Source organism: Rhinatrema bivittatum, chromosome 1, assembly GCF_901001135.1.
Source record: "Rhinatrema bivittatum chromosome 1, aRhiBiv1.1, whole genome shotgun sequence".
Classification (NCBI taxonomy): domain Eukaryota; kingdom Metazoa; phylum Chordata; class Amphibia; order Gymnophiona; family Rhinatrematidae; genus Rhinatrema; species Rhinatrema bivittatum.
In genome coordinates, this window is record NC_042615.1 from 138,604,994 (window position 1) to 138,631,969 (window position 26,976).

The 26,976-nt window shown below is 45.4% G+C and overlaps 1 protein-coding gene across 2 annotated transcripts in view; it reads right to left on the bottom strand.

Moving 5' to 3' along the window:
• SRD5A3 (steroid 5 alpha-reductase 3) overlaps nt 1-8,809 on the bottom strand; it is a 61,480-nt gene extending 52,671 nt beyond the window's left edge. Inside the window, exon 1 of one of the 2 annotated variants that reach the window (XM_029587527.1) lies at nt 8,288-8,809. In XM_029587527.1, coding sequence (XP_029443387.1) covers nt 8,288-8,448 — 161 coding nt within the window. In that variant the 5' untranslated portion in view covers nt 8,449-8,809. The remainder of the gene's footprint in view (nt 1-8,287) is intronic. The other variant, XM_029587520.1, reaches the window with a different exon arrangement.
• Between the last annotated feature and the right edge of the window lie 18,167 nt (nt 8,810-26,976).

Below are 26,976 nucleotides of genomic sequence, written 5' to 3' on the forward strand. Positions count from 1 at the left end.
GCGCAGCGCTTGTATGCAGAGGCTGAAAAGTGGGTGCCCTGGGTACAGGAACCCAACATATAAAGGATCCATGGCCCTGCTGGGAGACCCTGCAGAAAGGACTAAAGACCCTGGAAAAAGAATGCCACCCAGGAAACGTAGGAGGTGATACATTCATTGTATCGCCTTTTACCCACTCCCCTTAGTCTGTGGGGATGGCCCAACGTTGGCCACATCTGAAATAGGCAAATCACCTTGGCTAAACGGCACAGACAGGCTTAGAGAAAGCGATGGCCATATTGTCTGTATATGACAAGCTGCATAGATAACTAAGCTCTGGGACCTGTGTCCCTGACGCTACAGCTGTCCGGTACCATGTGCTAGACAGCTGCCTGCGCACACCAACCATATCTGGGAGTATACGTGCAATATGCACCTGCCAAAGGGCTGCGGTAACCTGCACCTGTAGTATGCGCCTAAATAGTATGTGCTCCAATAACATGCACTGATAGTATGCGCTTAGACATTATATGCCCAGTCACGATGCGCTCACACAGGATGCACCCAGACAGTATGAACTCAAGATAGCATGAAGTCATAGTATGCGCCTAGATAGCATGCGATGGTATGCACTCCAACAGGATGCGTCCAGATTGTATGCGCTGAAGTGCCTGCGTGCACAAACCCTTCGTGCTCATGAATGCGCACAGATATAGGCCGTGGCCTTACATGCACGTGCGTGCTTATGTCCATGCATCACCAGGCAGATCGCTCACCCGCCAATGAGTGGGAATAAATGCTGCTGCGGCCTACCATGTGGCTGAAGAAACTGAGTCTTTGGAGCGGAGCCTAGCCAAGGGCTGCTCAACCCACCAAACCCAAGACACCTCTGCTCTATACTAAACTCTGCAGAGAAGTGAGAGGGAAGAGGGGAAGGACACCAAACACCCAGCACCGAGGGAGGAGATCAGGTAAGAAGGAAGACAGAAACTAAAACCTCCTTACACTTTCTTCTTTTTTTGGCATGCTTAGCCCTGGCTAAGAGCACGAATGGGTCTCTGGCTATGGGGGTAGAGATCATAAGCGGTCACTGCCAAGCTCTCCATCTGGCTCCAACTATATTTTTTTTTTTAAGCCCATAGCTGAAGTAGGCTCTCGGACTGAAAATGTTCAACTGAGGGAGGGACCAACTGGTGTCACTTCAGGAGCTCAAGCGGTGTTCGAAAATCTTCCATTTTCTCCTCTTTTCTCATTATTTTTATATTATTATTATTATTATTATTATTATTATTCTCATATTATTATCTCTTCCTTTACCTAATTATTTTTATCCCTGTTCGATGTAAACCGTCCTGATATGGTATTTAACCATGAAGGTCGGTATAGAAAAATGTTAAATAAATAAATTATTATTATTATTATTTTTTATTTTTTTTTTTACCATAAGTAATCCCCAGAAGGGAAATGTATGTCCACCATCTGCTGGAGATGGAGAATACTGGTGGGCTGATGTTGGGGCAGACAGGACAAAGTAAAAAACAGAGAACTAAGAAAAGCACATAAAACAAAACAAAATCAATAAAAAAAATTCCAAAGTTAGTATTAAAGTAAATAATCAAGAGCTGTTCAAAATTTAAAAACTGACCAACACTAGGAACAGAGCCTTCTCCATTGCAGGACCCAAAATATGGAACTCACTTAGTGACATCAAATCCTTTAAAAAGGAACTCAAAACATGGTATTTCAACCAAACTTTCAGAGATGGCGTTGGTTAAGCCACACGCACCCTCATAACTCATTCCACCGAACTCATTCCTCCACTGTGCACGACGCACTCTACTCTCCCTGAATGCTCTCCTCCACCTCCTCACACCTCTCAATCAATCACCTTTCATTCTCGGTCAACAACACAGCTTGTCCCCCCTCAGAACAGTAACTCTGATACACAAATGCGACACGTACCCTTGCCCAACGATGAACTCACCGTATGATCTACCACCCTTTAAAAATGATTAGTTTGTTTGTTGCAAAATGTTCGTTTCCAGTATGTATTTGTTACTCACTATCAAACCTACGACTAATATTTTTCTCACTATAATAAGCTGTTCAAATGTGATTACATTGTATTGTTGTTCTCATGTAAACCGGAGTGAAGGCAGACTGCTATACTTCGGTATATAAAAGACTTGAAATAAAATAAATAAAACCAGAATCTTAATTTTGAAAAGAATCATAATTAAAATTAATCACCAAAGAAAAGAAACCTGAATAAAGTGTCTACTGCTGCATTTTGCCTTTACCCAAAAAAGCTAGATGACCTGGGAAGCATCTATCTAGAGAGAGCAATCAGCATGGAAGAAAAAGCTGTTCTCACTGCAAATGGTTTGTTTTCAAACCACGAGTAGTGACATACTGGACAAGGAGATATAGGCCAGAGTGCCCTGTGCCCCATGACATAAGCAAGACCATGCCCATTTAAAGGTAAAAACAACTTCAAAAGGAAAATTGGTTCTTACCTGATAATTTTTGTTCCTGTAGTACCACGGATCAGTCCATACTCCTGGGTTTTGCCTCCCCTCCAGCAGATGGAGACAGAGAAGTTTTGATGGATTCTGCCGTATATACCAGGATGCCACCTACAGTCCGTCAGTATTACTCAGTCACAAAGCAGAATGGTACGAAACCAAACTAACTATATACAGTAACCTAACAACTTGAACTGGTTCACTAACCCCAAGTGGGAACAGAACCCGTGAGACACGGTAAATGAGATAGATCTGCAGACTAAACAACAGAAATGCTGAACGAGCAGACTCTCCATTACCTTTGAACGCCAAATGGGCGGGACTCTCGACTGATCCGTGGTTCTACAGGAATGAAAATTATCAGGTAAGAATCAATTTTCCTTTCCCTGTATGTACCCGGATCAATCCAGACTCCTGGGATGTACCAGAGCTACTCTTACCTGGGATGGGATCCGGAGAGGCCCGCTCTCAGCACACCTTCTCCAAATCCACCTGCACCCGGGCCCTGGACATCCAGCCGGTAATGTCTGGCAAAAATATGTAATGATTTCCAGGTAGCCGCTCTGCAAATCTCCTGTGGCGAAATTTGCTGACATTCTGCCCATGACACCGCCTGAGAACGAGTAGAATGTGCCCGAAACCCCTAGGGTAAGGGCCTACCCCTTAGTAAATATGCAGAGTTGATAGCCTCCTTCAACGCCATGTTACCTCTTCTGGGGCCTCTCCAGAGAACAAAGATGATCCGAGACCCGAAGGTAACCTCAAGATAACGCAGCAAAGTTCTACGAAAATCCAATTTCTTTAAGTCCCTAGAAAGAGGATCTGAACGATCCAGGTCCAAAAAGGAGGGAAGCTCCACAGATTGATTCAAATGAAATGAGGAGACTACCTTCGGGAGAAAGGAAGGAACCATTCGCAAGGATACTCCAGAATCCGAAATCCTCAGGAAGGGTTCCCTGCATGATAAAGCCTGAAGCTCAGAGACCCTATGAGCAGAAGAAATGGCCACCAGAAACACCACCTTCAACATGAGATCCTTCAACGTTGCTCTTTTCAAAGGTTCAAAAGGCGCAGCACACAAGGCCGTAAGAACTAAGTTTAAGTTCCAGGACGGACAAGGATGTCTCAATGGTGGATGTAAATGCTTCGCTCCACAGAGAAAGCGAGAAACATCCGGATGCGCTGCTAACGGCACCCCCTGAATGTTACTGCATAAACAACCAAGTGCTACCACCTGCACCCGCAAGGAACTACACGATAATCCCTTGGCTAATCCAGCTTGAAGGAAGCACAAAATATCAGGCATGGACGCTCGGGTAGGTAGGATCTCCTTAATTACGCACCAAGCCTCAAACACCTTCCATACTTGCACATGACAGAAACGTAGAAGTCTTACGCGACCTCAAGAGCATAGAGACTACCTCATTTGAATATCCTTTGCCCCTCAGATGCTGCCTCTTAAAAGCCATGCCGCTAGACAAAAGTGATCGACCTGGTCAAAACAGACAGGCCCTTGATGAAGTAGGTCTGAGAGATCCGGAAACCTCAGGGGACCCTGCACTGCGAGATTGACCAGATCCGCAAGCCATGGATGACGCGGCCATTCGGGAGCTACCAGGATTACTTCTGATGGGTGTAGTGCTATTCGCCGGAGTACCTTCCCGATTAGAAGCCAAGGCGGGAATACATAAAGCAACACATCCATCGGCCAGGGAAGTACCAGAGTGTCTACTTCCTCTGCTCCCGTCTCCCTGCGGCGAGCAAAGAAGCGTGGGGCTTTGGAGTTCTTGAATGATCCCATCAGATCCATGCAGGGCATGCCCCACATGTCGCAGATGAGTTGAAAAACTCCGTTGGCCAGCTCCCACTCTCCGGGATAGAGACGATGGCGACTGAGAAAATCTGCGTGAACGTTGTCGACCCCTGCAATGTGGGACGTCGCAATACTGACCAGGTACTGCTCCGCCCAGCTGATCAGCATGTCAGCCTCCAACGCCACTGGCTGACTCTTGGTTCTGCCCTGGCGGTTGATGTAGGCCACTGAGGTCGCATTGTTGGATAGCACTCTGACCAATTTCCCCCTGATGAGTGGGAGAAAAGCCTGCAACGCCAGGTGCACTGCCCTGGTCTCCAGACGATTGATGGACCACTGTGTCTCCTCCTGGGACCACTGTTCCTGCACCGACTTCCGCAGACAAACCACTCCCCAACTGGAGAGGCTGGCATCCGTAGTCACCACCGTCCATTCCGAGACAACCAAGGGAACCCTGCGGCTCAAGTTGTCCGAAAGAAGCCACCAGTCCAGGCGGGCCCGGGCTGTCTCCGGGAGTAGTAAAGGAAGATGAAATTGTTCGTAAACCAGATTCCAGTGGGAAAGCAATGCTGATTGCAACGGCCGCATGTGAGCCCATGGAACCAGCTCCAGGGTCGAAGTCATGGACCCCAGAAATTGCAAATAATCCCAGACCTTCGACGGATGCTTTGACAACAAGACTCTCACCTGTCTTTGCAATTTGGCAATGCGGTCTGCCGCCAGGAAGATTCTGCCCAGACAAGTGTCGAACAAAGCCCCCCAAAATTCCAATGATTGGGAGGGCATTAAACGACTTTTGGACAGGTTGACCACTCAGCCGAGCACACGCAACAGCTGAAGTACCCAGTTTATCGCTTCCTGGCAAAGCGCTTCTGACTTTGCTCGAATCAGCCAATCGTCCAAGTATGGATGCACCAAAAATCCTTCGCTGTGCAATTGTGCTGCTACCACCACCATGATCTTGGTGAACGTTTTGGGCGTGGTGGCAAGACCTTGAAACTGGTATTGATAGCTCAGGATGGAAAACCGCAGGAACTGCTGGTGATCGGCTCTGATCCAGACGGGTAAATACGCCTCCGTCAGATCCAGGGATGCTAGAAACTCCCCCTGCCGCACGGAAGCAATGACTGACCGTAACATCTCCAAGCGGAAGCGGGGTATCCGCAGACATCTGTTGACCCGCTTTAGATGGAGAATGGGCCAGAAGGTTCCCTCCTTCTTTGGAACCACAAGGTAAATGGAGTAGCAACTTCGCTGATGTTCTGCCGGAGGGACGAGAGTAATTGCGCCGAGATCGAGAAGGCGCTGCAGAGTCTCCCATACCGCCCGGCGCTTGGTTGCATAACCGCATGAAGAGACCAGAAACTGATGGCAGGGTCTTCGTGCAAAATCTGAAGCGTAGCCGTGTTTTATCACAGAGAGAACACACTGGTCTGATGGGAGTTTGGCCCACTCCTTGTAAAACAGACAATCTGCCCCCTACCACCAGCACCGAGGAACGGACCTGCCGCCCGTCATTGTGAAGGCTTTCTGCCCTGAGTGGACTGGATGTTGCCAGGTCTACCGAATTATCGTCCCCGAAAGGACTGAGACCATGATTGCTGCCTGTTGGAGTTTTGTCGAAAGGATGAAGCGGGCGTTCGAGGTGTTCGTGACCGCCGACCCCCACGAAAGCGAGACCTGGACGAAAAGGAACCCCTGAACTTCGGCCTATCCTCAGGCAAACGGTGAACTTTATTCTCTCCGAGCGACTGAATCAGATCCTCCAATTCTTTGCCAAAGAGCAGTTTGACCTCAAAAGGTAAAGATCCCAACTGAGACTTGGAAGAAACATCTGCCGCCCAGTTTTGTAAGCACAACAGACGACGCAGTGAAATGGCGGACACCATGGTCCTGGCCGATGTGCAAAGTAAATCATGAAAGGCATCCGCACTATAAGCAATGACAGCCTCATGTCATCCAGCCTGGAGGGCTTCCCTCTCCGATAATGCCTCGTTGGCCTGCAGTTGTTGCACCCAGCGAAGGCCTGCTCGCAAAGCAAAATTGCTACACATAGCCGCGAGGACCCCAAGCGCCGAGACCTCGAACGTTTTCTTGAGCTGAAGCTCCAGCTTGCGATCCTGCAAGTCCTTGAGGGCCGTCGCTCTGGTGACTGGGATGGTGGGCTTTTTTGTGACAGCAGAAACCGCCGAATCCACTTTGGGAAGCCGAAGAAGTTCTAAAGCCTCCTCTGGCAGAGGATACAGCTTATCCATAGCTTTGGTCACCTTCAGACCTAGGTCCGGGGAATCCCATTCTCGGAAGAGCAAATCCGTGGCCGAAAAGTGAAACGGAAAAGAGGAAGGCGGTCCCCGCAAGCCCAACAACACCGGGTCTGTGGTCCCCAGTCGAGACTCTTCCTGGGGAGTCTCAATACCCAGTTCACCTAAAATGGCAGGGATGAGAGGACCCAACTCCTCCTTGCGAAAAAGCCTGACCACCTTAGGATAGTCGCCATCCATCCCATGAGATCTGTGCAGATTTCCCTGCGCTGGATCCACCTCCCCACCAACCCCCCCATCGGAGGCGGGGAAGGTAACTGTGGATCATCAGAGTCTCATGAAGAATCAGAAACAGCCTGAGGTATCCCAAACCTCAAAGGCCTCTATAACTGACGACGACCCGTATCATCAGCGGGCTTAGCTTTTTTCTTAGGCTTGAATACTGTGTACACTTCTGGTCGCCGCATCTCAAAAAAGATATAGTTGCGATGGAGAAGGTACAGAGAAGGGCAACCAAAATGATAAAGGGGATGGAACAGCTCCCCTATGAGGAAAGGCTGAAGAGGTTAGGGCTGTTCAGCTTGGAGAAGAGACGGCTGAGGGGGGATATGATAGAGGTCTTTAAGATCATGAGAGGTCTTAAACGAGTAGATGTGAATCGGTTATTTACACTTTCGAATAATAGAAGGACTAGGGGCATTCCATGAAGTTAGCAAGTAGCACATTTAAGACTAATCGGAGAAAATTCTTTTTCACTAAACGCACAATAAAGCTCTGGAATTTGTTGCCAGAGGATATGGTTAGTGTAGTTAGTGTAGCTGGGTTAAAAAAAGGTTTTGATAAGTTCTTGGAGGAGAAGTCCATTAACGGCTATTAATCAAGTCCATTAACGGCTATTAATGAAGTTTACTTAGGGAATAGCCACTGCTATTAATTGCATCAGTAGCATGGGATCTTCTTAGTGTTTGGGTAATTGCCAGGTTCTTGTGGCCTGGTTTACCCTCTGTTGGAAACAGGATGTTGGGCTTGATGGACCCTTGGTCTGACCCAGCATGGGAATGACCGTCGAATAGTGCACCAAGCACGGAGATCGGAGGGGGGAAGGAATCCCTATTCAACTCCTCTTCTTTGTGGTTTTTTGTTTTTTTTTTTACAGCAAAGTTCATGCCAGTTGAAAAACCAGCTACCAGACCAAGGAAATCACCTCAGGAATTCTCAACTGAGGGAGGGACCATATGGTATCACCACTGGAGAGCGGGCCAAATTAATTTTCCTCTTCTTTTCTCCTTCAAATCTTTAAGGCAATCCCCAGTAGGGAGATGTTCGTCCACCATCTGCTGGAGATGGAGAATACTGGCGGGCTTTCACTGCAGGGGTGTATATATATACTCTGATGTCAGCTTTGCTTCGTCTCCATCTGCTGGTACAGGTGCATAACCCACTGGTTTTGATTTCACCTGTCTGTATGATAAGAAATAGTTTCCACTTCCAAGAAATAAGCTGATCAGAACTCTCTTTCAAGAACAGGGCAAGTATTAATATTTTATCTTCCAAAAAGAAAAAAACCCCAACACTTCGACAACATCTCTGTCTGTATGGGCATGAGATCTCACTCCCAAACATGGGACTGGAATTTAACAGACAGACAGGCCCAGCCACCCTTGTGTTGCCACGCTCTCCCCCCTTCCCCCTGGTTCCCAGCGCATTACCTCTTGGGCAGATGGCAGTTCCGAACGCCGCTCTTGGTCTTGCCATAGCGGATCATGTCCTGGAAGAGGCCAGCGGGCAGGGCAGAGCTGAGGTGTAGAAGAAGCAAGACCAGAAAAGCCCCGGCCAGCAGCAGCCAGAGTCCGGCTGCCACTGACAGCATTTCACTAACAAGGAAAAGGTGCCCCCAGCCTATGTTGTACGGTCCTGCTCAACGCTTACTCCTGCGTGAAAAAAAAGGCGGCAAGTTCTTCGGAAGAGGCTCTATCTAGTCAGATCTCTCTAGTGAGCAGTAGGCTGTACATAAATTCCGTGAAGCAAGAGCAGCCTAAAACACTTTCTAATGCAGTAGTTCTCAACCGTTGTGTCGCGCACTTGCTGCTCTCCCCTCCTAGCGAGACAAACACTGCTGCTGTTCCTGCTCAGGCTATCAGCACATTCAAGCCCCGAAGGCGAACGGCAGCAGTGTTTGTGGAAGCCGGCAACTGAAACATGAACTTTTCTTCTTCCCGCCCCTGTGGCCCGGAAGAGGAAGTGACGTTTCCCGGGCACGCGGGAAGAAGAAAAGGCCACGCAGCAGCATTGAGATCCCAAGGCTCTCGCCGGCCCCGCTACACTCAGCAGTTTGCCTGTGCTGCGATCATCGCGGCACAGAGCAGTCAGCTGAGAAGGTGGCCGCCGGGATTTCCTGCCGCGCGACTATTGGGGAAAGTTGTCCATCAGCTGCCTGGACCCAGAGCTGAAGATCGGTGCTGGGCTGCAGAAGTACGGTGCCGCTGCACCCCCCCCCCCCCCCGGCTCTCTCGCCAGCGCAATACCAGCAAGAAATCAAAAATAATAATAGTCAAACTGCAAAAAAAATAAAAGGCTGGGGTGGGGAGAAGAAAAAACAAAATTACATTCTAGGCTGACTGCTCTGTGCCGTGATAGCAGCACAAGCAATCAGCTAATTGCTGCCTTCTTACCACTGCGGGGCGGGGAGGTCATTCCTGTTGCAGTTTCTAGCCTGTCGGGACTCTGCTTTTAATAGCAGCATACCGACTACCTTGTGCTGTAGCTGCCATGTGTACCGGGGTTGGGGGTGAGTGAGTGAGGCAGAGAGAGTGAGCCAGCATGTGTGTAAGTGTATGAGTGAATGTGTGTGTAAGTAAGAGAGAAAACGTGTGAAAGCAAGATACTGCTCAGGAAAGTCACTGGACAGGGATGTGACTGGTGTGAGAGTGAAAGAGAGTTTGTTCAGGGAGGTGACTGGTGTGAGAGAGAAAGAGACATTGGTCAGGGAGGTGACTGGTGTGTGAGAGAAAGAGACATTGGTCAGGGAGGTGACTGTGTATGTGCATGATTATGGTGGTCTATGGTATAATTCCACGCTGCTGCAACTCTGCTCCAGAGGGAAGGCGTAGTGCAGCTGATTGAGGCCAGCTAGGGATGGAAGGACTGGGCAGTGAGAACAGCAGGATCGGAAGCCGCTCTGAGCGGTGGCTCCAGGGATGAATCGGAGCTTGGGTCTTACGCCGACAATGATAAAATGAGCCCCTCTCTTTAACTGATGGGCTGCTGGCTTGGGTTTGCTATTGACGCGTGAAGCCCAAGAATGCTACTCTGGCTCTGAGTCCAGAGGCACTGAAGCATTGGTGTTGTTTGGGAGAGAGGACGTGCCCTCTCCTTCCCCAAATGCTGTAGAACAGCTGCTAGTACCCTCCCCTCCCTCAAAAAAAAAAAAAAAAAGAAAACCTAAACTAAGGAGGCAAACTATACTTAGGCACTGAAGCTCTCTTGTTAGTCATTTAATCTCATTGCTTGGGCAATTAAAATAAAGCTGGTTTTTACTTGCTGAGCTCTCCTTAAAATAAGCAGGTGCATTCTGGAACATAAGAAATTGCCATACTGGGTCAGACCAAGGGTCCATCAAGCCCAGCATCCTGTTTCCAACAGTGGCCAGTCCAGGCTACAAGTACATGGAAAGTACCCAAACACTAAGTAGATTTCATGGTATTGATGCCAGCAATAGCAATGTTTATTCCCTAAATCAACTTGATTAATAGTAAATAATGGACTTCTCCCAGAACTTATCCAAACCTTTTTTAAACCCAGCTACACTAAGGGGCGCACATATGGACGTGCTGATTTTATAACATGCACGCGCCGATGTGGCAGTGCTTGTAAATAAGCATCCCAAGTTTGTAAAAAGGTACGACGGTGTTTTGATGACACTCTCAAGGCTAAGTTGTCCATTTGCCTCATGCGATGGAGATAAATGTGCCAAGTCCAAAAAGACAGGGGACTCTGTTCCCACCAATGTAGTAGAATAACCTTCTTCCCCACTGCACAGGCCTTCTTGATGAACAAAGGAAGACCCATATCTTGAACAAGTGGCTGAGGAATGCAATCAAATAAGAACAGCTGTGGAGAGATTGGGAGGCACACACCAAAAAGTCGCCGCAAATAGCTCACAATCTTTCCCCAAAAGTTTGGATTAGTGGGCAGGCCCAAAAAGCGTGGGACTATGTCCCTGTAGATAGTTGACAGCGAGGGCAAGATGCTGTCGGGACCAATTTAGCGTAAAAAGCTATTTGTGGGGAAATTTCTGCTCTCCTCAGGAATTTGAATTGCATTTCCCTAAAGTACATGTTGCCAGTAACATTAGCCATATTCTTCATACACGCGGCAAAGGCCACTTCAGTCACGGTAAAAACCCCGTCCTGCCCCCAGCGCTCCACGGATGTTAGATTCTAGGGCCTGGAGAGACCTTGGAGTAACCCCTTATAGTAGACAGATAAGGGAGGAGGACGTTGATGCTCAAGTTGGAAAAAAGTTTCCAGGGTTTGAAAGTGTGTCGGCTGTTTAGTAGGTAGTGGCAAAGACTGTATGTAATGTCGAGCTTGCAAGTAACCAAACAAATGAACACCCTTTAGCCCATATATTCCCTTCAGCTCGTCAAAGGATAACATGGTGCCCATAGCATCCAATTGTGTGATGCCCTTCCGTCCCCAGTCACGAAAGCTAATGGAGTGGGATCCTGGTGAAAAATTAGTATTTCCTGTTATGGGCAGAAGATAAGAGCAAACTTTAGGTATGCCTAGCTGTTTAGTGAGAAAAGTCCAGACCTTCCTAAGAGGCGCAATTAATGGATCCTGTGCCAGCGCAGTAGGGAGAGCCAGTCGGGGACACATAAGGACAAATTTGAGGTCTAAGGGGGCTACCAAAGTTTGCTCTGCCAAGATATTCACAAATGTAGACTCCCCCCAAATCCAGTCCCGCACCAATCGTAGATTGGCCGCAACATTATATCGGACAAAGTCCGGCACTCCCATACCTCCAGACCCCCATTTCAATTTTAACCAAGTTAACGGGACCCTTGCCTTCTTCCCACTCCAGAAGAAGCCATGCAGCAGTTTATCTATATTCCCAAGGTCACAGTGCGTAAGTGATAGCGGGAAGTTGTGCAGCACAAACAGCATTTAGGCAGGACAACTAATTTAAACAAATTGATATGCCCCCCAAGAGATATGAGTAGCTCCTGCCAAGTGCACAATTTATCGTGAGTGAGTTTGAGTAGACTAGAAATATTGAGGTTATAGATGGCTGCCAATTCTGTTGACACATAGATCCCAAGATATTTAATTGAGCCACTAGCCCATTGCAAGGGAAAAGAGCCACGCCAGCGTTCTTTGAGAGTATCTGGAAAGGCCAAGGCCTCTGACTTGTCCCAGTTAATCTGCAGGCCCGAGAAGGTACCAAAGGCTGTAAACAGCTCAAGAAGTGCCTGCAGTGATTGTTGAGGGGCAGTAAGAAAAACTAAGATATTATCTGCAAAGGCGGTGTATTTGAAAATCTCCCTCTGCTTCAGAAAATGAAACTGCAGGCCTCGTATGACTCGTGACTCCTGTATTCCAAGTAACAGGGGCTCTAAGGTGAGGAGAAACAGCAAGGGAGACAATGGGCATCCCTGGCTTGTACCTCTTAACACTGGAAAGGGGTCCGAATGCATCCCATTGATTAATATGGAGGCAACTGGCATATGGTAAAGTAGCTGACTTGCCTGAAGAAAAAAAACCTCTGAACCCCATTAAATTGAGCTTTTTCAGCATCGAGGCTCACAATGAGATAGGGAATATCTGATCTCCCTGCATTTCTTTCTCTTCACAGGCGCCGAGACCCGCGACCCCAGAAGTGCGACCCGCGCCCCTTCCCCTTGGCCGACACTGACATCACCGACGTCGGCAAAAGCGCGCCAGGAGGGGGGATTTAAAGCGGAGCCGGACATGGAGGAAGAAGTGTGACCACCGCCCTGCCTAACTGCTACACCAAGGCACTGGTTTTTCTTTCTCTCTCTCTCGTTCTCCCTGCATTTCTTTCTCTTCACAGGCGCCGAGACCCGCGACCTGCACCCCTCCTTCTTGGCCGACACGCTGACAACACCATCGGCAAAAGTGCGCCAGGAGAGGGATTTAAAGCAGAGCCGGACCCGGAGGCACTGCGCACTGAAGGGGCCCAACAAAGGGGCATGCCCCTTTGTACGCCCCTTCGTACACCCCTAAGAAATCCTATAACAAAAGACGAACTGACTATAAATCCAGAACGAACAGCACTGATCATGGACAATGAAAGAAATGAACCAGGAACACAATCTATCAGAACTTTCCTAAACAAAGGTAAATAAGGAAATGACTACTCATATAAACACAGAAACAGATACACAGCAAACAAAAGCAAGAAAACACAATCTAGTAACCTCATACAAATAAGAAAGACCAAAATCAAAAACAATGCAATTACAAATAATTTATTAATGATAACCTTCCTATTAGTAAATGCACAATCAATCACTAAGAAATTCCCTATAATTACGGACCTATTATACGACACAAAACCAAGCTTCATCGCAGTAACAGAATCAAGGTTAAAAAAATCAGACACCGTCTTAAAAAATCATATAGCACATAAAAACTATGATGTATTTTCAATCCCCAGAATAAATAAAAGGGGGGGGAACTACTAATAATTGAAAAACAATTTAAATGTAAACTAATCCCGGCAACACCCCTAAGAAACCACGAAATTGCTCTTTTTGAAACCAACAACTTACAAATCTGCCTTATATACTGCCCCCCAAGCCTTCTAGAATTAAACATCTCACCACTAATTGAATTCCTAACAACACACTTAAATTCCTCAAAACCCACTATTGTATTAGGTGATTTCAACTTACACATGGATGCAAACCCCTTATCTAACACCTGCCAAACACTAATGGATATCATGACGGCACTAGGATTCACTCTAACTACTGACAAGCCCACTCACAAAGCAGGACACTCACTTGATTTATCGTTTATCAACCACAGACTCCTAGAGCATATTAAAACTGACTATACACAGATCCCTTGGTCAGATCATTTCCTCAAATAATCCTCTATCAAAGATACTGAACAACAAGTGACACAAAAAATAGAACCCATTGAATTTAAATATCGCCCACCATATAACATAGAAACCCTGAAAGACAAATTAGAAGAAAAACTTACAGAAATAGATTACACTGACTGCTCCTCTGCAACATCAGCATGGATGCAAACAACCAAAAATTTAGCTAATGAGATAAACCCAATAAAATGTATTAGCATCAAGGAACCCAAGGAAACAAACCCCTGGCATAATGAAAAGATAAAGGAAGTCAAAAGAAATCTGAGGAAAAAAGAAAAAGAATGGAAAAAAAATAAAACAAATGAAAACCTAACTAAATACAGAAGACACCTAGCCTACTATAAAACAAGTAATTCTCAGCGCAAAGAAACAATATTAGAGCACTAAAATAGAAGAATTCGCAAATAACCCAAGAACCTTGTTTACCATTGTAAAAAATCTCACAAGTGACAAATCTGACCCTCCCCAAAACCTTCCAGTAAATAGATGTAATGAAACAGCTACTTTTTTTAACGACAAAATTAAGAACCTAAAAGCAAAGATCCCAAAGATAACTAAACAAAAAATTAAAATGCAAAAAAGAAACGTTAAACAATGGACAACATTCAATGAAATATCAGAACTAGAAGTCGAATCTATGCTAAAAAAGATAAACCCCGCCCCACATGAACTTGACATATTACCAATCATAGAAATAAAAAAATTAGCCAACAGTCTCTCCAATATTAACAAATATCATTAATTTATCCTTAAAAGAAGGAACCATGCCAGACACACTAAAATGAGCAATCGTAAAACCAATTTTAAAGGAAAAAAACAGCGATCCACTCATCCTGAGCAATTATAGACCAGTGTCAAACCTACTTCTAATTGCAAAATTAATAGAAAAAAACCATACAAAATCAATTAGCAGAACACTTAGAGACAGATTAAGAACATAAGAAATTGCCATGCTGGGCCAGACTAAGGGTCCATCAAGCCCAGCATCCTGTTTTCAACAGAGGCCAAACCAGGCCACAAGAACCTGGCAATTACCCAAACACTAAGAAGATCCCATGCTACTGATGCAATTAATAGCAGTGGCTATTCACTAAGTAAACTTGATTAATAGCCATTAATGGACTTCTCCTCCAAGAACCCATCCAAACCTTTTTTGAACCCAGCTACATTAACTGCACTAACAACATCCTCTGGCAACAAATTCCAGAGCTTTATTGTGCATTGAGTGAAAAAGAATTTTCTCCGATTAGTCTTAAATGTGCTATTTGCTAACTTCATGGAATGCCCCCTAGTTCTTCTATTATTCGAAAGAGTAAGTAACTGATTCACATCTACTCGTTTAAGACCTTTCATGATCTTAAAGACCTCTATCATATCCGCCCTCGGCCGTCTCTTCTCCAAGCTGAACCAGCCCTAACCTCTTCAGCCTTTCCTCATAGGGGAGCTGTTTCATTCTCTTTATCATTTTGGTTGCTCTTCTCTGTACCTTCTCCATCGCAACTATATCTTTTTTGAGAATCACCTGGACCGGATGGTATGCATCCTAGGGTATTGAAGGAACTAAAAAATGAAATTTCTGATTTATTAGTTAAAATTTGTAACCTATCATTAAAATCATCCATTGTACCTGAAGACTGGAGGGTGGCCAATGTAACCCCAATAATTAAAAAAGGCTCCAGGGGCAAAACTCGTAACTAAAGACTAGAGAGCCTGACTTCAGTGCCGGGAAAAATATTGGAAACTATTCTCAAGATCAAAATCGTAGAGCATGGTCTGGAGGCCATCTTTCGCTTCTAATACCCGCTGCTCCATTTCTGTAAAGTGCGTTTCGTATCCTGCAATGGAGGTGGTAAGGTCTAAAATTTGATTGGAAAGTTTTTTTAAACTTGGGCTCCAGGGCTTTGACCATGACAGCCCTGATGTCAGCCCAGTTCATCGGTACAGGAGAATCAACCGCCACAGTATCCTCATCTGACAGCGGATCAGCAGGCCTCATTTGTTCCCTGTCCTCTCCTTCTTCGCAATCCATGTACACATTTCTAATAGCAATTAACTCGCTGAGATCTCGATAATCAGAAGCTATTTTCAGGTCCCAATAGAATAACGCTGGCTGCTATAGATGGGGCTGGATGGTCAAGTGGGGAGCCAGCAAGGGAAATCTACATCCGCTCCCTGGCACAGCATCACGTGATCTCTCTTAAAATTTATTTTGTTGCGAGCAATAGCAACTTTAGCGCGCCTTCCGTCCCTTCCCCAGTACAGCGGCAAATGGCTGCTGTACAAGCTGCCTCCAGCCCCGCCCCTCCCTACCCCCCGGACCGCCCCTTTTCTTTGGCCTGGCTCTTCTGTGTGTAACGAGGGTTACGCGTGTGGCTGGGCCCCTTTGAAGATGCACGTGGTGTGCGCATGGCCTGGCCATGTGCGTAAGCCCCGTTTTTTACGCACGTGGGGGATTTAAAATGTGGCCATCGCCTAGATCTTTTTCCTGGATGGTAGCTCCTAATATGGAATCAAACATTTATTTATTTATTTTTAATTATTTAGCCATTTTATATACCATCATTCCAAGTGAAGATCACAATGGTTTACATCATGACATAAGTATAATAGATAGCCACTTACATTCACATGATGAGTTCTTATCATACATTTTAACAAAAGACATGTACGTTGACTAAGGTGGTCAGGGGAGGGAAGATATACAGGGGTGAGGTAATAGGGATTAGCATTTTTAGCAAAAGGTGCTGATGGGGGGATAAAAAGGTTGAGAGAGGATGTTTGAGATACACTTATATGTGCTGGGTGGAAAGAGAGTGGTAATGAGACAAGATAAGTTCATCATAAGTTTGTCAGTGTCAGAGCAAATGATTATTTCAGAGAGGTTAAGTAAGATTGTAGGCATTTTGAAATAATCACGTTTTGAGATCATGTCTGAATTTCTTTGTTTACGTGGTCAGGCTAGAATCTCAGGTAGAGAGTTCCAAAGTGTGGGGCCTGCAATGGAGAATATACGGTGTCTTACTTTTGTCAGATGTGTATTCTGTAATGATGGCACAGCTAGTAATCTTTTATTATGAGATCTTAGCGATCTCTGTGGCGTGTATGGTTGTAGTGCCACCCCTACCAGGCTAGTGTTGTTAGAATGGAGGGAGGATGTATTAATGTTAAGACTTTGTAATGTATTCAGGCTTGTATCGGTAGCCAGTGCAGAACTATCAGTGATCGTGAGATGTGATTGAATTTCCTGGATCCTGTTAGGAGTCTCACTGCAGCATTTTGTAGTAGTTGTAGTTTTTTGATAAGACCTTTAGGTGCTCCAAGTAGAAGAGAGTTGCAGTAGTCTACGTTTGAAAAAATGAGGATTTGTAGTACCATACGGAAGTCTACATGAGTCAGCAATGGTTTCAGTCTATGTAGTAATCGCAGTTTAGTATAGCCTGATTTGATTAATTTGTTTACGTGTTTTTTCCTAGTTAAGTTCTTGTCCGTCTTTACTTGGTCTGAGGGTGTAATATTGTGTAGAGTATGGAGGCAAGGAACACACTTCAGGCAGCTTTCATCGCAGGCAGGAAGAGAAGAGAAGGGCTGAGCCCTCACGAGGCTCTTCCTTTTATTGTACATTCATACAAAGGCAGATGATGTGTCATTACATGATTGGCTACTTTCCCATAGCAACAGACGAGTCCCTACACTATTGGCTTTGGCTCAGGGGGTGTGCACGGATCATTTCATTGGCTGCTGAAATCTATACCTCCTGACTTTGTCCTGCCTCTGACTAGGGAACACCCAGCCCCTCCCCCAGGAATTCAGGGCTAAGCACAAGCCAGAGAAATACATGATAGTCAGGTATCCTTTCCTAGGCAGAGACTTAAGCACAAGTGATGCTTTTATTCAGGCAAAGGTCAGGGAGAAGGGAAGTTAGTGTTTAACCCTGATGAAATGGCTTGCTGGCAAGCGCATATTTCCCACATCTCACCCTTTCTGTTTTTGTTTAGGTAGCTCAATAAAGCTTTAGACCCTTACTGAAATCTGTTATGTCTTGGTATGGGCTGGAAATAGGGGAAGGGGGATTATGGAGAGAAGAAAGCTAATTCGACGTGGTGTGCCAGCTGCCGATGAGCTCCTGAATCTCCATATCACCCAGAGCTGGTGCAGGTGGTGTGCCAACGCTGCATGGCTCATGATTCCCTATTAGGCATCTTACAAGACATCTTTGTATCCGGGCTGAGAGCAAGGTTTTCAATATGGATATGAGGTTTGGGTATGCACTGAATACAGCATCACAGGCAGATAATTAAGATAATTACAGTAATTATAATAGAAATCACCCTTTTGAGACCAGAAATATCAGGGAGCCAGGACCATAGCCAGTCCCATGGAGAAGTAGGTATTCTGCCTGAAAGTGGTGCATCAGCAACCATGGTTTCTATCTGCTCTATGGTATGTGTGAGGTTTGCTTTATAGTCTGATATGTACACACAGCAATGAGATCCAATTAATGCACAAACACCACCCTTTAAGGCTAAAATGGTTTCTAAGGTATAGCTGTTCTGTAATGCTACTTCTCTAATCTGAGAGACTTTTGTTGTAAGTAGTTTTAATGCATGGACTGTCTGATTAAATATGGCAGTCGTCCAGTTAGCTAGGATGTGTAAGTCTCTGTAATTCATATCTGTCCCCATTGGGGGAAACAGGCTTCTAGCTATCTGAGTTTCTGTATACTTTTCTGTGGGATTATTTATCGCCTCCCTTTTGTTACGGAGCCTTGCTTTGGGTAAATTCTTGACTGCATAGTATGAGGGGAGGATGTAGCCTAAAGTGCATCTGTCTTTCCATCTTGGGGAAATGTACATATATGCTCTACGCCCACATAACATCCATATGTTTCCTAACAGATAGTGGACATGTCATTGGTTATCATTTGGGCTATATAACTACAAAAGGTAAATCCTTCGTCCCCGCTATACTTTCTGCACCTGCTTGGGTCTCCCACTGCACATCCTGAAATCTGCCAATTGCATACATATGTGGTATAATTATGTAAGTGTTCAGTGATTAATACAAAAGTTCAGTTACAATATGGATATTTCCCACCTGAAGTCCCTTTCCATCCCCTCTATCATAGTCCCAACAAAGAGCGGCAGTCTCTTGAATACAGCTACCAATGTGTAGTATGGTATTATTAACTGGAGAGTTAATGAAAACCTCTCTCTGTAAAGGATAATTAGTCCATACTGTAAGGTTAAATGGTACAGCATGCATCAGTAGTTCTCCGCAGGCTTGGGTTGGCATGTGTGTGCAGATCTAACAGTCTGTTCGATTCAACAGGTGTGAAAAGTTCTGATTCGAGGATGTACATGTTGTCCTGTCAGAGTCCTTGTTCTGAAATCGCCATAGCTGGAGAAATAAGGCAAAGGATGAGGGTACAGAACACTTGTTAATGAGTTGGCATTCAGGCAAGAAAAGACAGCTAATAAGTTCTCTGGAGTTTTCTCAAGGCCTTGCTGTTCTAAGAGTTGTGCAGGTTGGTTGGATAGGGCCTTGATCTGTCCCCAGGTCATGTGGTGCTGCTTTTTGTAAGGAGTCCGATCTCTGGCCTTCTGAGGGCTGTGGAGGCTCAGGGAGAAGTTTGGGATTGGGTCCTGTAGACCTGGACACCTTTCCATCTTTCCACGGCTTGATACCTGTGGAAGCAAGCAGAGAAACATATCCTCGTTCCCCATTTTAAGGGAACGGGACCGTACCAGACATTAAATATTCTATACAAAACTGATGGCTGTGGGTGACTAACCCTAGTCCCATAATGATTACTCATGGCTGTGGTCTTAAATTTGAAATGTTTAGCTGATTTGTAAACAATACTTTGTTCTTGTTCAGCCAGTCCTTCTTAGGGGAAAATCCAGGGGCAATCCCTCCTTTTTCTTTTTGTTTGGTCCAGAGCTCTTAAGGGTATGATTGGCTCTCTCCACAATGGCTTGCCCTGTGGTGTTGTAGGGGATGCCAAATAAGTATTTAATGTTCAATTATTGACAAAATTCATGCAAAGGAATGGCTGCAGTAAATAGAGCCATTATCAGTTTTCCGAACAGAGGGTAACCCCATTATCAAGAAAGTTTTTATGCAGTGATCAATTTTCATTCAGTAAATTAGCAATACATGTAAATTAATCATTTAAAGGAAAAGTCATTTGCAGTAAGCAGAATCAAATGACAAGTATATTAGACATTACATTAAACCTATGTTATACAAGACTGACACATATTCATATTCATTCATCAAATATTCATTCATAGTCTTCTTGGCAGCAAGACAGACAACAGATAACACATAATTTGAGCTAAAAATCTTATCAAAAAGTAATCAAAAACAAAATTAGATCAAGGATCAAAAGTCAAAAGGTGTTAGAAAAATGTTAAAATAAACTGCAAAGTGTTCACCTTCACATCTCCTCATGGCAGGAAGGCTGTAAATCTGGAAAATATTAAAAACTGGCATACAGCAAAAAATTACTAAGGTAAGGATTAAAGTGAAATTCTTACTTTTTTAACCTTGGAGAATCAATTCTATCATTCAATTTAATAAAATCAATTTGGATTTGCAAGAAAAGGTTTGGGAGGGATTGCTTTAGATGTAGCAGCCTCTGTCAGTAAAAATTTTAAGGTTCAGAATTCTGTATAAATTTTGTGAAAAAGAAAATAAAACTGAAGTGTCCTTAATACAGAAGGTCTGTAGGCCTGAAAAATAAAAACTATTATACAACAGAATTATTAAAACAATAATATAATATAACTTGTAGAATAACATAGCGCCTCCTAGTGGAGACACCATCATTACTTTATAGATTGCAACTATTGTTCCAGGTTGCAATCAATAATACTCTGAGCTTAAATCCAATGTGGAGTATCAGAATAGAATTTCTTCTTATAATTATTAGAATAGGAAATTAAACACGCTGTTCGCTCTGCTCTGTTTGCTGCACGCTAAAGTGACTGTAACTACTATTAATCTGTCTGAGTTATAACATATATAAACTAGAGAGAGAAACTGCAGTACTAAGTCCAGTTTTGTTTTTTTTTCTTTTCAAAAGTTCTCCCTCCCTCCCCCATGAGTGGCAAGCAAGAGTTACAGTAAAGGGGGGGAGGAGCAGTGTTTCTCAAAAGAAAAGAACTGCACCCAAGGAGTTAATCCTTCAGTCAATAGGAACTTAAAGATAGCATTGTTTAACAATTGATAACATCGACCACAGACAATGGCTTGGCAAGGATTTGCTGATTCCTTGCAGACAGATACTATTTTTAATTTACTTTTGTCCTGAAAGGGAGAATCACAGTAAAAATATAAGTTCTGTACGCTAGCAATTCAAACTATAAACTTAAATCTCAGAGAAATGGAGTCATTTTAAATGTGAGCCAAATAAACTTTGCAAAAGGGAAACTTTCACATGTAATTTATACAGTATATTCAAATTTCAGTACAGTTTTAACATAAGGTTCTGCATACACTTTGTGGGGGAAATACTCTCAAAGTATGCAGATTTTTTGTAACTGAATTCAAAGACTAATAGAAACCATTTTTTCCAAATCTGTACTGTTTGTTGAGAGAAACCATTTTTTTTTCAAATCTGTACTGTTTGTTAAGAGAAACCATTTATTATTTTTTTTTCATAGTGATATTTTCTTTGCTTGTAACGCAGGAGTCTAATTAAATCCTTTTTTTCATATTGATATTTTCTTTGCTTGTAACGCAGGAGTGCAGCTGCTTGGGCCAAGGTCTTATACGCTGATTTCTTTGAAGACCTGGGGGCATAGCCACTGCTCATGGCACTCAACTCTATTGCTGCCACACCTAGTTCTTTGTTTCTTTCTGTAATGGGAAAGGCTTGAATCCCTTTCAATAATTCCTCTCTTGTGAGATTTCCATGTTCTAGATGAAATCCCATGCTGACCACGGCACATAAATTGTTACTGGGAGCAGTGGTTTGAGATGGTAATTTACCTGGACAAATTGGTGATGCAGAATTAATGACTGTCTCAGGCAATGGCAAATGAGGGTACAGGGAGTGGTTGGTGGGGGAAGGGTGTTGCAGGCAAGATGGAAGAAGGCTAGTTTTTCTGACCTCAGTGTTTTCTATTTCCTGGGGCCTTTTCTCTGAGGTGGACGCAGAGGAAGCCACAGGAGCCATGTGAGTGTGTGTCCCCAGATGTTATATTTCATTTTCTGTCCCCCTTTGTTCATGGTTCTTTTCTGTGATGGGGAAGGCTTGAAGTCCTTCTAATAATTCTTCTTCTGTAAAGTTTTCTTTCTGCTGAAATTCAATGCTAATCGCCCCACCCAGGCCAGGTTGTGGCTCTATTGTTCTCAAGGGTTGCTTTTCTAAAGAAGTGTGAATGGGCTTGGGTGTGGGTATGGAGAGCTGATACAAAGAATTTGCTGTCTCTGAGGAAGACTGAGCATAAGATGGGGGAAGGGTATTCTGATTGAGTCTGCCTGCTTCTAAAAGCACATGGTTTGAAACTGCTGTCTTTAAACTTTTTTTTTCTATGTGTTCGATGGCCTCTGTACATTTTTGCCAGATTAATCTTTGCTTTATGGGAGCTCTGGGAGCCGTATGAAGACAATTGCCGATTGAAATCCAGTCCTGGGTATTTAGAGTTCCAGCCTGTGAATACCAAGGGCAACGGCAAGCTATTTCACTTATTAATTTTTCTAAGTCCCCCAGGCTGACTTGCGCTATTTCTTTTCTGGTGATGAAATAATGATTATTGATGATTTGCTGCAGCTCCCTGGCATGTAGCCTCTGCTGTACAGTCAAATCATTGCCCATGCTCACGAGTGTGGGGAACAAACTTGCTGAGAAATACTTTAAAAATTACTAAGAAGTACTTTTTTTTTTTTTTTAAATATTACGATTGCAAATCTGTTGAACGGTACGTACCTAGGCTATGACCAGCCGAAATAAGCATGGAGTTTATCATCTCGTCGCGGGTCACCAGATGTAGAGTATGGAGGCAAGGAACACACTTCAGGCAGCTTTCATCGCAGGCAGGAAGAGAAGGGAAGGGCTGAGCCCTCACGAGGCTCTTCCTTTTATTGTACATTCATACAAAGGCAGATGATGTGTCATTACATGATTGGCTACTTTCCCATAGCAACAGACGAGTCCCTACACTATTGGCTTTGGCTCAGGGGGTGTGCACGGATCATTTCATTGGCTGCTGAAATCTATACCTCCTGACTTTGTCCTGCCTCTGACTAGGGAACACCCAGCCCCTCCCCCAGGAATTCAGGGCTAAGCACAAGCCAGAGAAATACATGATAGTCAGGTATCCTTTCCTAGGCAGAGACTTAGGCACAAGTGATGCTTTTATTCAGGCAAAGGTCAGGGAGAAGGGAAGTTAGTGTTTAACCCTGATGAAATGGCTTGCTGGCAAGCGCATATTTCCCACATATTGAAGTTACCCAAATCAATTGTCTGCAGAGACGTATTGGAGGATTTCTTCTTAACAGAATGATTTCCAGGTTATTTTTGTGTTTAGAGAGAGTTTGAGATTGGATAGTTCATGTTGAATAGCCTTCGTGTATAATGCCGGCGTCCTTAGTATATTTTCAGCGGAAGTGGTGTATGGTATATAGAACTGAATGTCATCGGCATATAGGTAGAAAACGGTTCCTAGATCAGATAGTAATTTGCATAGTGGAAGTATGTGGATGTTGAAGTGTAACTTCAGCATGGGTTATTTTTCCCTATATGCATCACCTTGCACTTGTCCACATTATATTTCATCTGCCATTTGGAAGCCCAATCTCCCAGTGTCGCAAGGTCTTCCTGCAATTCATCACAATCTGCTTGAGATTTAACTACTCTGCATAATTTTGTGTCTTCCACAAATTTGATCACCTCACTTGTCGTACCCTTTTCCAGATCATTTATAAATATATTAAAAAGTACTAGTCCAAGTACAGATCCCAGAGGCACTCCACTGTTTACCTTTTTGGACTGTGAAAACAGACCATTAATCCTACTGTTTCATGTCTTTTAACGAGCTTGCAATCCACAAAAAGACATCACCTCCTATCCCATGACTTTTTAGTTTTCTTAGAAGCCCCTCGTGCGGGACTTTGTTAAACGCCTTCTGAAAATCCAAATACACCACATCTACCAGTTCATCTTTGTCCACATGTTTATTCACCCCTTGGGTAAATCCATGCTGGCTGTGTCCCATTAAACCATGTCTAACTAAATGTTTTGTGATTTTATTCTTTATAATAGTTTCCACGATTTTTATTGGCACTGAAGTCAGGCTCACCGGTCTACAATTTCCTGGATCACCCCTGGAGCCCTTTTTAAATATCAGGGTTACATTGGCCATTTTCCAGTCTTCAGATACAATGAATGATTTTAATGATAGGTTACAAATTAACTCAAATAGGTCTGAAATTTCATTTTTTAGTTCTTTCAGAACCCTGGGGTGCGTGCCATCTGGTCCAGGTGATTTACTTCTCTTCAGTTTGTCAATCTGGCCTACCACATCTTTCATGTTCACCATGATTTGATTCAGTTTATCTGAATTATCAGCCTTGAAAACCATCTCCCCAATATCTCCCCAATATCCTCTTCAGTATCTCCCCAATATCCTCTTCAGTAAACACCGAAGCAAGGAAATCGTTTAATCTTTCCACAATAGCCTTATCTTCCCTAAGAGCTCCTTTAACCCCTTCATCATCTAATGGTCCAACCGACTCCCTCGCAGGGTTTCTGCTTTGGATATATTTTTTAAAGTTTTTATTGTTAGTTTTTGACTCTATGGCCAACTTCTTTTCAAATTCTCTCTTAGCCTGTCTTATCAATGTCTTACATTTAACTTGCCAATGCTTCTGCTTAATCTTATTTTCCTAGCGTGTAGCAGATGGATTCAAAACAAGTGGGTATAGTGTGCTCGTGCTAGCAGTTGGAGACGGATCTGACGTCAGCACGGGTACATATACCCCCACAGGAAGTGTAGCAATTCAGTAATTTCCGTCTCCAAAGCAGTTTGGAGCTACCTCACGCTCGCTGAGCGTGTTTCCAAATTCTACAACGACTAAATTCCTAGAAGAAACCTACTGAAGACGAGCCCCGCACTCCTGCGGTGATACCAGTCGGTCCCTCCCCCAGTTGAGTTTCCCGAGCTGACTTCCGTGGTCCCTCGGAGGTAGGAGCCTCGGTCCGGTGGCCGACTCGTGGCAGGGACCTAGCCCCCGAGTAAGAAGGGCTCGGGCGTGGCCTAGAGGCAGCCTCGGTCTCGGCATGGACTTGGCCCCCGAGTGAGACGAGTTCGGGCGCGGCCTAGAGGCAGCGGGTGCACTTCCTCGAGCGCGGCGGTGAAGGTACTTACCCTCTCCCCCCGCAGCCGGAGACCGCCCGGGTTGCAGCCGGGAAGCGCCGAAGACAAGGTAAGGCGTACATCTTTACTGTGGTCTCCGAGGAAGTGTGGATTTGCGAGGCCTGCCTACGTGGCAGCCCACCAAGGAGGTCTCCATTTTCCTGCCTACTCGCCTTCGCCACATAGACGCACGTTGTTGTACGCACGCTGAGATAGGCGCCCGTTGCTAAGCGCATGCGGATAGACGCAGGCGGGCTAAGCGCACCTTCATAGGCACACAATCATAGGCGCACATGCTTAGGCACACGTCCTTAAGCCGCCGTTGGTAGGTGCACGTTCATAGGCGCCCGTTTGGTAGGCGCACATTCATAGGCGCACGTTCATAAGACGCCGTTGGTAGGCGCACATTCATAAGACGCTGTTGGTAGGCGCACATTCATAGGACGCCGTTGGTAGGCGCATAGGCGCACGTTCATAAGACGCCGTTGGTAGGCGCGCATTCATAGGCGCACGCTCATAAGACGCCTGTTTTAGGCGCACGTCCATAAGACGCCCATTCATAGGCGCATGCAGCTAAGCGCAGGTTGAGAAGCGCATATTAGTAGGCGATACGTATTGCAAAGCGTATGGAGCATAAGAGAGCCCATACGCCCGCAGAGCCGGCACCTCCAGAATCAGGCATAAGAGCTCTAAGCCTCTGCTCGGCATGCAACCTCAGAGCCACACAGAGCGAGGAAGCACACTCACTATGTGCCCAATGTGAGGAGGCCATGGGAGTTCCAGGACAGGACCGGTCCCAGCCCAGCGGTTCCTCAGGGAACACTCCGGACTTAGTAGGCCGCGGTGGGCAGCCAGGGAATCCTAGAGACCTGGTGCCCCTAAGGCCAGATCCGGCTTCACTCTCCTGGGTGGAATTATTCAAGGGGATCCACGCCTTTGTCCAGATGCAATCTGCTCCTCGAATGGCCTTTTCTGTTCTGGATGACCCGGCCCCTGGACCCTCAAGGCCTAGGCACGGCCACTCGCCACCCGGAAGCCCCACTTATGGGGATTCGGATTGCTCTGAGGAAGATGAGGAGCCCCCCGAGGAGGGTGAACTTCCCTCGGAGATAGAACACTATCGGACCATGAGACGCTTCTTTCGGAAAGAGGATCTTCCAGGCCTGGTCTCACAATGCCTATCAGAATTGGCTATTCCGGGCCAGGACACCCCAGGGGACCCTAAAATGAACCCCCTGTTAGAGGGCCTGCGCCAAACGGCTCACCATTTTCCCCTCCTACAAGCAGCACAGCAGCTAATCGATCTGGAATGGACTGCGCTGGAGGCCGCATTTAAAGGGGGTCGGGCCTTGTCAGGCATGTACCCTCTGGATCCGGCATCCAAGGAGCTGCTGGTGTGCCCCAAGGTAGACGCCATAGTTAACGCAATTGTAAAGTGCACCACCATTCCGGTTTAGGGGGGAGCGGCCCTCAAGTATGCACATGACCGGCGCATGGACACCATTCTGAAACAAGCCTTTGAGGTTGCAGCCATGTCCCTACGAATCGCGACCTGCTGCACCGTGGTGACGCGTTCCTGTTTATCGCAAGCTAGAAACAACGCCTCGGGAGAAGACATGGAATCGGCTCTCGCATTCCTCACTGACGCAGCCTCCGACCTCGTCCGTATGGCAGCCAAGGGAGTGTCATCCTCAGTGGCAGCCAGGAGACAGCTCTGGCTACGTAATTGGGCGGCTGACTCTTCCTCCAAGACGCGCCTCGCAAGAATGCCCTTTAAGGGATCCCTACTGTTCGGCAGTGATCTCGAGAAATTGGCTAATAAATGGGGTGCCTCTCCATTACCCCGTCTACCAGAAGACAGGGCGAGGAGGAGCCAGCGTTCCTTTTCTAGACCATCCAGA